This window comes from Setaria italica, chromosome III (assembly GCF_000263155.2).
Source record: "Setaria italica strain Yugu1 chromosome III, Setaria_italica_v2.0, whole genome shotgun sequence".
Taxonomy (NCBI): Eukaryota; Viridiplantae; Streptophyta; class Magnoliopsida; order Poales; family Poaceae; genus Setaria; species Setaria italica.
The window spans coordinates 14,661,821-14,673,589 of record NC_028452.1 but is presented as its reverse complement, the minus strand read 5'-3'; the positions used below and the strand labels follow the sequence as shown (position 1 = coordinate 14,673,589).

Genomic DNA, 11,769 nt, shown 5'->3' with positions numbered 1-11,769 from the left:
CTAAACTTTGTTGACTTGAGCCTAAGATCATATCTTGTTCTTTGCCACAGAATCCTGACACCAGCTAAATTCAAATTTAACTCAAGAAATTACTGATTTGCTCCACACAATATGCACACCACAACCTAGTCCTATTTTCCCACAGCGTTAGCAAATTCAGTGTGCTCAGTAACTTCGATCAGGCCCTTGGTGTTTGAGAAAGACGGTGATGTTCTGAACGAAGGGGCAATTTGGCATCTTTGTGACTAGTAATAACATGAATCAACAAGTCCTGAAGACTAATATAAAAAATAGTAAACACATCTGCACTAAACAATATGCAGTGCAATTTATCAGTAAAATAGTCTAGCAGAGTTTCAGTTGAGTACAAAGAAATTCCAAATCAGAAATCAAGAACACTTCATTGACATGCCTGCAGAGAATTTTGCAGAATACTTTAGGTATTTGCATTTTCGATATTTCCAGTGCTACTATACAAGTACTCTGTACACCGTTCACTCTGAACATCAACATAAGAAACATATAACACATCAAAGGTAGTTCTACACTTCTACTCATCGTCAGTTCCTCATTCTCTTATTCCATGAGAATTGATCTCTCAATTAAGATCAAAGAAGCTGGCACTGGCAGAGGTCACAAAACTGCCAATAAGGCAAAAGCTCATTCAGCCAGAGAATCAGAACTCACAAAGCTTGCAACAACGTCCATGGGATGATGCAAACCTTCTGGAACATCAGTTTCTCTTGACATGCCACCACCTTCATCTATCCTGCAATCTGCAGCCGACGGCACAGAGCTCTCCTCCCAGGCCCCTGCTACCTCAGAGTTGCCATTGAAGCACAGAGCTGGATCAGCAGACACCACAGAGCCAACACTGCACGGGTTCTGGAAAGGGAACGCGCCGACCTCGGCGTCGATCTTGCCCCGGACATCGAGGAGGAGGGTCCTGAGCCTCACCACCTCCGCCTCCAGCACGGCATGGTCCTGCACCCTCCTCAGGAGCTGCTGGTTGGCGGCTCGGAGCTTCTTGACCTCCTCCTCCAAGAAGGCAGCGTGCGCCTTCTTCTTCTCCCGGTACTTGCGCACGGCCACCCTGTTCCCCAGCGGCTTCCGTGGCTTGGCCGGGTCATCCTCCCTGGCGTCGTCGTCGTCGGCGCCGCCGGCGAGGACCTGGGTGTGCGTGTGGAGGCACGTGTGGGTGTGCATGGGGGCCGACGGGCCGGGAGGGTTGCAGCTGTGCGTGTGGGTGCAGGTGGTTGTGGCGCTGTTCAGGAGCTCGTCGAAGCTATCGGGCACCTCCGGGTGGGAGAAGAGCAATTGGCAGGGGAGGTCAGCTCCATCGTCCATTGTGACAGAGAATGTGCCACGAACCAATTTCCCCCCTCCTGTGGTCAATGGACAAGTTGCACGGGAGAGATGCCCAAAAGTAAAAGAGAAAGATGAAGGAATCAAGAATTCGGTTCTGCGAGGATGCTGTTTGAGGCTGTAAGAACTGGATTACTGATCAGAGATTGAGGAAGCAAACTGATGGATCAAAGATGAAACTAACTCGCAGGGCAGCAGACCTCACCACTGAACACAGTAGAACCCGGCAGTATTAGAGAAAGGGCAACGACCTCCTGCAAGAAACGGCGAGCCCGCCCAAATTGAACTGGAAACAATTCAGCAAGACAGTGGAGGGAAGCCTTGATTCGAAGCAGTGGCCACCCAATTCAGGGAGTGGGGAACTGGAAACCACGCCGGATCAACGTGGTACCCCAGGCGGTAAAATAGCCGGAAAAGCAGAGAGAGATTCCGGCATCAGAACCTCATCTCGACCCGGGGAATGATAGGGAATCGAAATCGACGGTAGGGCAGGCGCCGCAGCGCGGAAGGCCTCGCTTGCTTGCCGCCGTGAGCTGCCTCTCCGGGGGGAGAAACTGCTCCTCCCCCTTTCTCAGTTCCTCCCCTTTCCGCCTTTCACGGCTTCTTTCTTTCTCGTCTCCCCACCGATCTTTTTGGTGACGTCCGATCCACTGCTTTGCTTTCCGTTTTATCGGCGATCGGGGGAGAGGAGAATCCTGGAAAGGGGGCGCCTTGTGGAGGAGGAGGAGATGGAGATGGACGTCGACGTGTTTGGTTGGACGGGTGGTGGGGGCGGGGAAGGACACGGACGGAGAGGGGAGAGGGAGAAGAGAGGCCGGAAGCCCGGAAGGACGATCTAGTTGGTGCCGCTGTTGGGAGGTTTTTGGTTGCTCATCGTGATTGGATTGATCTTTCTTGCTTCTTGTGGTGGCATGCCACTTGGCCTGGTCTTGTCTTTTAGTTTGACTTCTTTGCCCCCCTTGAGACGTTAATATATTGTTGCCTAGTTGACTATGTTCATATGCGAGCATCAGGGACTGGTAAGATTGCTGCATTAGCAGTTTAGCACAAAGCAGTATTTGAAGAATTCAACCCTTGGCCTACCGCTCTACGCTCCTCTTCTCTTCTGCAGTTTTTTAAAAAGTTTATTTGCATCGCAGTCGCAGCGTTATACAGCAGCACAAAAAAATAGCTTCGTGAAATGCTGCTCTTGTCCTTGAATGGAGCTAGCTGGGCCTCCAACCGCGCACATTGTGCAGCACTGCAGCCCGCTCGACTCACAATTTAACCGACATCTCTTTCCCTCGGTACTCTCTCACCTCTTCCTCTCCCAAGCCCTCCCGGCTCCAGTCCCACGACGCCGTGCGCCCCGTCGGCTGCGATCAGGCCTCGCCGGCGATGACACGCCGTAACGGGCACGCGCGGGCAAGCAGTAGCCGACTTGTGAAGCTAGATCAATGAGCAATGTTTCATCGGGGTGTGGTTTAATTGCACGGTTTAAAACACTTGTCTCCGTTTGACAGTTTTTTGCGATCAATGCGTAGGTTTGATAAACTTCTCTAAAAATTTCAGCTGGCGTGGATACATCAGCCTGACAAGTTCCTTCTCGACTCGATTTTCTTGCTTGCTAAAACACGATCATGCCCCAACGTACAGAGCCAGCTTGGAATGCAGGGTTTGCAAATGTATCTGTACGTTTCGGGGGTGTTTGGTTCCCTTTGCTTATTTTTAGCACGTGTCACATCGAATGTTTAGGTACTAATTAGGAGTATTAAACGTATACTATTTATAAAATCCATTACATAAGTGGAGGCTAAACGGCGAGATGAATCTATTTAAGCCTGATGGATATCATTAGAAAATGTTTACTGTAGCAACACATTGTCAAATCATGAACTAATTAGGTTTAATAGATTTGTCTCGCCGTTTAGAACTAATTAGGTTTAATAGATTTGTCTCGCCGTTTAGCCTCCACTTATGTAATGGGGTTTTGTAAATAGTCTATGTTTAGTACTCCTAATTAGGTGCTAAAAATAAGCAAATGTAAACAAACAGGGCCTCGGTCTCCAGTTCTGGTTTAGCTGAATTGTGGCTTCAACAATGAGACAGTAAGTACCTCGAATGTCCTGGACAGCTTTATCCAACATATGCATCGCAAATATCATTGAAAATAATGCCTCCAAGATAAGTTTCTTCTGGACACACCGAAGAGATGCGTTCATCCCTAATGAAACAAACCTGTTCATCACCAGTAAAAGAGTAACCACCAAAACAACTGGATCACTTTTGGCAGTTGCCTGTTGTGAAGTCTAGAACACTAGACCCAAAACAAACCAGCATAAAAGGGAACTGAAGGAGACTCACTAATTCAGTTTGCCATGATTTTACACTAGATAGCGCTCTTCGAGCTATGGTCACATAGATAATGCCAATCATGCAACTGAGCCTGTTACGGTTCCCTCCACATTTTCTCATCCGGGCTTGGGACCGGCAAAGGCAGTGTTAAACCGCAAACAAACAAACAAACCACAAATCAAGACCACTAACAAACACCGAAAAGCTCAAAACACAAACAACAAATCATGCGCAAGACTAGCACACACCAGAGGAGTATTTTAGAACATCCAGGGCATAGCTTATGAAAACATCACTAGTTAGCCTTGCAGAAAAACACTAGAAAGAGCAGCTATCTTCAAGCATAAACAAGGTACCATATGAAGTACGGACAGTTAAATCTTGCAAAGAAAAAACTACTCAAAAGCCAACATCAAATCCATAATTCTCTCAGATTAGTTCTTTTGCAGGTTATTTGTTGGATATCAGTAGAAGATGATTTGGCACTAAGGTACGTGAACAGAGAAGTTGGTGTTGCTTTAGCCATGGCATCTGGAGCATGAAATAGAAGGTTCCTGAAAGGGCACATCTTATTCAAGAAGGTCGAAAGAGTTCTCCAGGTACCCAAAACAGATTCTGGAACTCCACATGAACAAACTCAGTTGACACGAGAACCAGCTCCAGGAAAATCACTCAATGATCAAGAAAGGACGTGCCACAGGAAAGTTCAAGTAGTCCAAATCAATAGCAAAGTTAGTCTATAAGCATGCATACACTCAGCTACATTTATTTGTACAGATTATCCAACAGATCACAGGTGGCAAGCTGGCAACTCAAGTCCAGTAGAAGTACTAGTCCTCCCAGCTTCCAGACTATATCATAACTAGCAATCCAAAATCAGAAAAAATGTAATTGTTATTGACTAATCACAATTTCATGATGATGGTATTCTTCATTTTAGCATCCTCATTTCTCAGCTCCAATAGGTGCAAATAATGCAATCATAGTAAGAAGTCTGCACACTTTAGTCCTCACCTATGTTGTATTGTTGTTGCTTGGATCATTTGCGCAAGGAGATCGGTTGATCAAATGCAAGCTGGACCATCCTAGTTTGTAGCTAACCTAAGATCACTATTTTACATAGAAGTTGAACACACTAATTTGTCCATGACCAAACAGAAGCAACCCCATCTTTACAAACAATACGTACAACTGACAAATCGAAACCAAGCACAGAATTTAGGTTCACAAGGCAAAGGTGGACAAACCCAGTTGATTACTGAAAAGAGTCAAAGCAAACACTGAAACTTCCGTTTGGCTATAAAGATATCCCACTTCAAACACGGGCAAATCAACACATATAGCTTGAATGATCTCAACCAGATAACTTCAACCCAAATTCTTGAAACTGAAATCCAGGTGGTTAGCTCAATGCAGATATTAGAGATCTAATCTGACACTCGTTTTGCCACAGAAATGACCAAACAGCAAGCTAACAGAAAGAAGACTCCAGTTCCAACAATTGTTCAGTGAAACGACGTGTCAGTTCAGACATTTTTCTTTGGAGAGAACAAAAGAAGCATCATCTTCTCTTGGTTTTGATCCACAAAATTAGAATGCTGACGGAAGTCCAAAATGAGGGAATTGCATAACAAGGTTCGGGAGGAAGGGCTACTCCCTCAGTCTGTAGATTGAATCAGATAGCTTCAGCCCAAATTCTTGAAATTGAAATCCAGGTAGCTAATTCAATGCAGATACTAGAGATCTAGTCTGACACTTGCTCTGCCACAGAAATGACCAAACAGCAAGCAAACAGAAAGAAGCTCCAGTTCCAACAATAATTGTTCAGATAAACAACGTAAGTTCAGATTCTCTATTAGCAAGAACAAAAGAAGCACTATCTTTTCCTGGTTTTGATCCAAAAAAAAAGGGAATGCACCAGATGGAAGTCCAAAATGAGGGAGTTGCAGATCAAGGTTCAGGAGGAAGGACTAATCTCTCGATTCTGCATAAAATAAAGATGAGGGCATAAACGGTGCAGTGAAGAAGCTTAACTCCAGGAGATCAATAGCACGATTACCAACAAAACTAAATAAGAGAATGCAGCTTGGCTATTCACAGAAGCTAGGGTTTGAATAATCGTGATATGATGATTATCTGGATTATAACTGGAATTTGAGACAGAAATAAATCAGTGAGGGGACTAAAGATTATACCAAATCAGGAACCATATTACGTTAGTACAGATCCTAATGAAGGACATTATTAATTAGACTGTAAACAAAGATATGTGCCACTATATTAAATATGCAATTATTTCAAAAATATGAATGAGTTTGCAAGATAAATTAGTCAGGTTGAAAATGTAGATATTAGAAGGTAGTCTGCAAATGTAGCCTGTGCACCTTTAGCTTGAAGTTGCAAAATGAATGGGGCCAACATCTAGCTGAGACCTTACTCAAAATAGATTGAACTTCCACCAACGGATGGGCATGTAGGGTGACTGCCAAATCGAGCTTGTGCAAAGCATTGTATATTACTGGATGGAAGAACCCACAGATGAAATCGGGTAAAACTCAGAATGTAGTTAAGATAGAACCAACCAAACAGCCATCAACTTAAATATGGATCCAAAATAGTAGTAGTAATCAGGATATTAGCAAGAGTAAGTGTGAGCTCTTGTTAGGAGGAAAAATCTTACAAGTCACTCCGAACGTCTAAGCATGGTACTCTCCAAATAACTGGAGACCAACCAACCAACCATCAACCAAAATTGAACAAGTGAACTGGAAGTAATGTTGTAGACAATAATAAGAACTAAGGGCAAACTCTGGGAAAAGAGCATCTTCTTGTGGATGTGAATCACGAGACTGCATTGGAGCATCCAAACAGCTTCAGAATGTCCTATGCAGGTCAGTCCAAGTAATTAAGCTGTACATCAGTATCTGCTATCGTAAGTTCTCTGGTCAGCAAGTGAAGGTGCCAGAATTTTGAAGATGTATCAGACTGAACTTATCAAGGTAAATTAAATGGAGAATGGGATAGGGATAGGCCTGGCTTAGGGGAGAGCATGCACATAGGAGCACCAACAATGGTTGGAAATTGTATCTCAGCACAACTGCAAGAACTGTTGTTGATAAGTAGACATAGGAGCACCAACAATGGTTGGAAATTGTATCTCAGCACAACTGCAAGAACTGTTGTTGATAAGTAGACAGTACTAGAAGCCTCCTTATAATTTCAATTGTTGGAGCTCAAAAGATTTCCTAGGCATCCATATATAAATTTAAGTGGCTGGAAAACAGAAGGAACTGATCAGAACAGATGGAGGCAGATATTAAACTGTGCAGACCAAACAAATCAGGAGTCAAATCAGGAGTCAAGAGGCTAAGCATCATAAATTTTTGCAGTCTGCTAATTCCGAAAATATCCACTTGACCACTTCCAATAGCATCCTTATATATTTGAACATTGAATCCAATCAAATCTCGCATCTACCCATAATATCATGATGGCATTACAATCACGTAAAGGATAATAATGAAACTACTGTCAGCCATAACCAAACCTCTACACTGCTCGATCTCCACAACCAATGCCCATCTGCATTCTTAAGAACACAAACACCACAGCCGAGATTAGCTTATGCAATAAATCCAGGGTCTCAAACCTTGTTCCGCAATCATCATTATCCATTGGTGAGCCAGGACAGCAAACCATTCAGATCTGAAACCATTGAAAGTAATGGAACCAGAATAACCAAAATGACCATGCACTAGACTCTAACCTGCCCCCCAATTTCGAGTGCTGGTTCTTGGATACAGGTAAGTCCCAACGCCAAACTAACCCTGCAACAACCACATGACAAACCGAGCACAAAAACATAGACGGAAGCCAAATGAAGTGAAGCAAAAAAAAAATCAAACCACAGATAGAAATCCCAAACCAGACTTTATCACCAGATCAGACGGACAACCAATTAGTTGAGCTAAATGATCTGCGAACATAGGAATGCAAGCAGCACCGGAATTAAAGCTACGCTCAAAGCATATAACAGATAAAAACAGAAACAAGTTAAGTGTTAAAGGTGTAAACGAGTTGTAGTTATAAAATTCCCCACGCTGCTTGAATCTCCCAGGTATGCTCCCAACCTTTTACCACTGCGTAACGGGGTATCCAAGATTTTCAACTCAGTAAAGTTATCATAATTCCATAAACTAGCATGTTGTCTCAAAATTAGGAGCAGGTTAGAAGTACTCCCAACACATTCCGCTTCCGCTTCCCACTATCAGTTCTTTCAAATGGAATAGGAGAAGCTGGTGACCTGCAATGATGACTATACTGTGATCATTATCTACTTTGAGGTAGCCACTTTAACAAACTCAAATGGAATAGGAGAAGGTGGTTAGTTTTGAAGAGATGCGGAGATTTCAAATCGGCTTCCTATTGCTCCTGTGCAACACCTAGCGATCTGCAATCAGTGAGAGACCACTCTATTGTAACCATCTATTTGACACTTATAAACAGCAGAAACATTCATCAAACAATGCAGGCACAGGGATAAGATAGGGATAAAGCCTGGTCAATTGGTGACAATTCCAGCTGCAAGTCCTATCTCTGCAGTGATGCCTCCCCAAACTGCACAATTACTAACGAAGCATCAGAGGTAGCCCTTGAGGAAAGTCAAATGTCGAAGTATGTTGGAAGGAGAGAGGCTTATTAGTGAACAAACACACGGAACCCCACACGGTTCCGATTGCTCAAGCAGAATCAAACTCCCCCTCCAATCCATCCATCCATATAAAATCCGACTGCTGGAGAAGAACCACCAGCCCGAATATCAGAATTGCAGCGGACAGAAATTTAAGAGTAATGGACCAATAAGAAAGGAGCTGAGAGGTAGAGATATCCAAACGATGGGGTTCTCCCGGCGCTATGAACTCAGTCCAGTCAACGTCTCAATCGACCTCCAAAACACCACCCTGCTGCCTCTGCAGATCCAGCTAACAGGAATGGCCATACTGTCAAGCTTCTAATTAGTCTGGTGGCGATCCTCACACCACCACGATATGATATCAAAAGGACCATAACAACAAATAAAAAAGGACAGATAATCCATAAGCAAACCTCCACCGCTCAACTACTCTCCTTAACCAGCAAGGACCCTTCCTTAAATTTCTGCATCTAAGAGGGAGATGACAAACACCCACAAGCGTGATCAGCCGTTAAAAGAAATCGACCAAGTATCGAATCCACCTCATCGACCCATGATCCGGCTATCGGAGAAGACCGCTCGATAATACGAGGCCAGAGGGCGAGATCACACCGGGATGATTTGAGCCTGAAACCACCGATTCCGAGTGACAAAACCAATATACCGCCGGATCTGACGAGAGACTGACCTGCCTCGACCTCCTTGGTACTTGGCACACGACGGCATGACGAACTCCGTCTCCCAAGTCCCAACTCCCAATCGGTACAATCCTGCAACCCACACGCTGAGAAGGCGAAACGAGGATCGAAACGAGAATACTGGAGAAATCGAATCGAATCACAGGAAAAATAAACCGTAAACCGAACAAGTCGACCAAACCGACTCGCTCCCCCGCGCCACACCCACACGGAGGCGCGCACGCGGATCGCCCCCAAGGAATCTGCGAGGACGCAAGGGCAAGAGCGGCGAAACAAATCAACCGGAGGAGAAGAAACGACCCGGCTCGAAATCGAAACGGAGAGAAGCGAAGCGAGAAGCGAGAAACGAAAAACGCAAACGCGACGAGGCGACGAAGACGGGGACAGGCAAGGCGCCGAACACCGGACGGAGAGAAGAAGCAAACCAGAGCGCGAGGAGAAGAGGTCCTCCCCGTGGGCGCTATTTATGGGCGGGGGAGAGGCGGTGGAGGGCCCTGGCGCCAGCCGGAGCGGGGGAATCCTTCGCGGACACGGCTCTGCTGCGCTGGCGTGCGCGGGGACGTTGGCCGCCCGGCAAAGCAAGGCCTTGTTTAGTTGGCCAAATTGGGAGATGCAAAATTACTGTGCTAGCACTGTAGCACACTGTAGCGTTTCGTTTGTATTTGTGAATTATTATCCAAATATTGACTAATTAGGCTCAAAAGATTCGTCTCGCAAAGTACAACAAAACTGTGCAATTAGTTTTTGATTTCATCTACATTTAGTACTTCATGCATGTATCGCAAGTTTGATGTGATGGGGAATCTTCTTTTTGCATAGTGTCAAAGTTGGGATTTTGGTGGAAACTAAACATGGCCTAGGTCGGCCCACGGTATGGCTTTTGTTTGTTCTTATCCGTATGTTCAGTGTTCAAGTTCTTCTTTATTTTTTTCCTCTAATCACATATGCAGACGTCCATATGCATTCACGCACAAGTAATGTAGGTTAAATCCTACAATAAACCAAAAAATAATGCGAGCATCCATTTTAAATTGAGCACTCAAATCCAGTTTAGCTACATTCAATTCGCGTTCTTCTTTGTTTTTTCCTTTATAATGAAAAAAATCCAGGATTCTTTATGAATGCCGTGTTTTAGCCATGATGGATCGGCACAAAGGCCAGTAAACTAATAAATAATGTCCATAACGTGTCATAACGTATCATATCTACTTTAAAAAACATATCATAGTAGATTCTCTGGAAACTACTCCGTACCTCAAATAATTAATCAAACATCACCTTCATACTCTTATTTCGTAGCTATCCATAGCTCAAATGTTTTGGTACAATTGAGTATCAAACTATTGTGTTGTAGTTATCCACAGAGGGTGTTTCATCCTGGAGCTAAAGTTTAGTTCGTGTTTCATCCTGGAATTAAAGTTTAGTCCGTGTCACATCGAATATTCGGATGCTAATTAGGAGACTAAATATGAGCTAATTACAAAACTAATTGCAGAACCCGTGGGCTAAATCGCGAGACGAATCTATTAAGCCTAATTAATCCATCATTAGCGAATGTTTATTGTAGCGCCATATTGTCAAATTATGGACTAATTAGGATTGATGGATTCATCTCGCGAATTAACCTAGGGGCTGTGAAATTGGTTTTGTAATTAGCCTATGTTTAATACTCCTAATTAGTGTCCAAACATTCGATGTGACAGGGGCTAAAGTTTAGTTCGGGGATCCAAACACCCCCATAGCTCAAATAATGAAACAATACTCAATTATCCCTCACATCCATCGATAATCTTTTTTCCCTACCACATACCCTCATCCAATGTAAATAGTTGTAAGTTGTAAATGTCTATTGTATTGGTTTTGTTGTTGATATTGTAGAAAATACAGAGGGTAGATGATGGAAGCGCTTAGCAAGATGATAGCCAGGGGCGCCGTACGTATTGATTTATAGCGCTAATGGCACAGCTCATATACAAGGCAACACTCTCCAGTGATTACGGCACGAGAGTCCCATGTTTCTAGGATCCCATACAACAGTTTCTATTTCTACAGACTCCATCTTTAGTAACAAACCAACAACCATGGACTCTCATGCCGTCCTGCCTAAGACGAAGCTACAAGATTTGCATTGACACATCAACACGTCACAAATTATTTCTAACAGCCTCCCTCAATCACAACTTAGTCAAGTTGAGATTGATCTTGAAATTCTCAACTAGCCTCGTAGGCAAAGTTTTGGTGAATCCATCATCTACTTGATCCTTGGAGGAGACAAAGTCAATTTGCAAATGTGTCTGCTTGACTTGATCTCTCACAAAATGGTAGTCCACCTCAATGTGTTTTGTTCTAGCATGAAACATATGATTGCTTGAAAGGTATGTGGTGCCTAGATTGTCACACCACAATTTGGCAACATTTGGACTCTCCACGCCTATCTCATGTAACAAAGTCTGTATCCACATAACCTCTACCGTAGCATTAGCTATTGCTTTATACTCTGCTTCATTACTGGATCTAGAGACAGTGGGTTGCTTGCGAGCACTCCAAGACACTAAATTAGTTCCTAGAAAAACTGCAAATCCTTCAGTGGATTTGATTTCCTGTCATCCACACAGCCTGCCCAGTCAGCATCTGAGAAGGCACTTATTAGTGTGGAAGCTGACCTGTGAATCTTTAGCC

General features: G+C 44.0%; 1 protein-coding gene and 1 long non-coding RNA gene across 2 annotated transcripts; both read right to left on the bottom strand.

Annotated features, from left to right (window-relative positions):
• Window positions 1-284: 284 nt before the first annotated feature.
• Window positions 285-3,831, bottom strand: LOC101767291 (basic leucine zipper 23-like). Its single transcript, XM_004961581.3, has 2 exons — window positions 3,709-3,831; window positions 285-3,582 (listed from the first exon to the last, which is right to left on the bottom strand). Exon 2 carries the CDS (start codon window positions 1,345-1,347, stop codon window positions 661-663), a length of 687 nt encoding a protein of 228 aa, XP_004961638.1. The 5' UTR covers window positions 1,348-3,582; window positions 3,709-3,831; the 3' UTR covers window positions 285-660.
• Window positions 3,832-4,398: 567 nt separating this feature from the next.
• Window positions 4,399-8,844, bottom strand: LOC101781061. The gene is made up of 2 exons (XR_001163629.2): window positions 6,084-8,844; window positions 4,399-5,683 (listed from the first exon to the last, which is right to left on the bottom strand). It is a non-coding gene; the product is annotated as an uncharacterized LOC101781061 (long non-coding RNA).
• Between the last annotated feature and the right edge of the window lie 2,925 nt (window positions 8,845-11,769).

Bases quoted from the DNA above. Each gene is read 5' to 3' on its own strand.
- LOC101767291 (XM_004961581.3), bottom strand. From the start codon at position 1,347: ATGGACGATGGAGCTGACCTCCCCTGCCAATTGCTCTTCTCCCACCCG.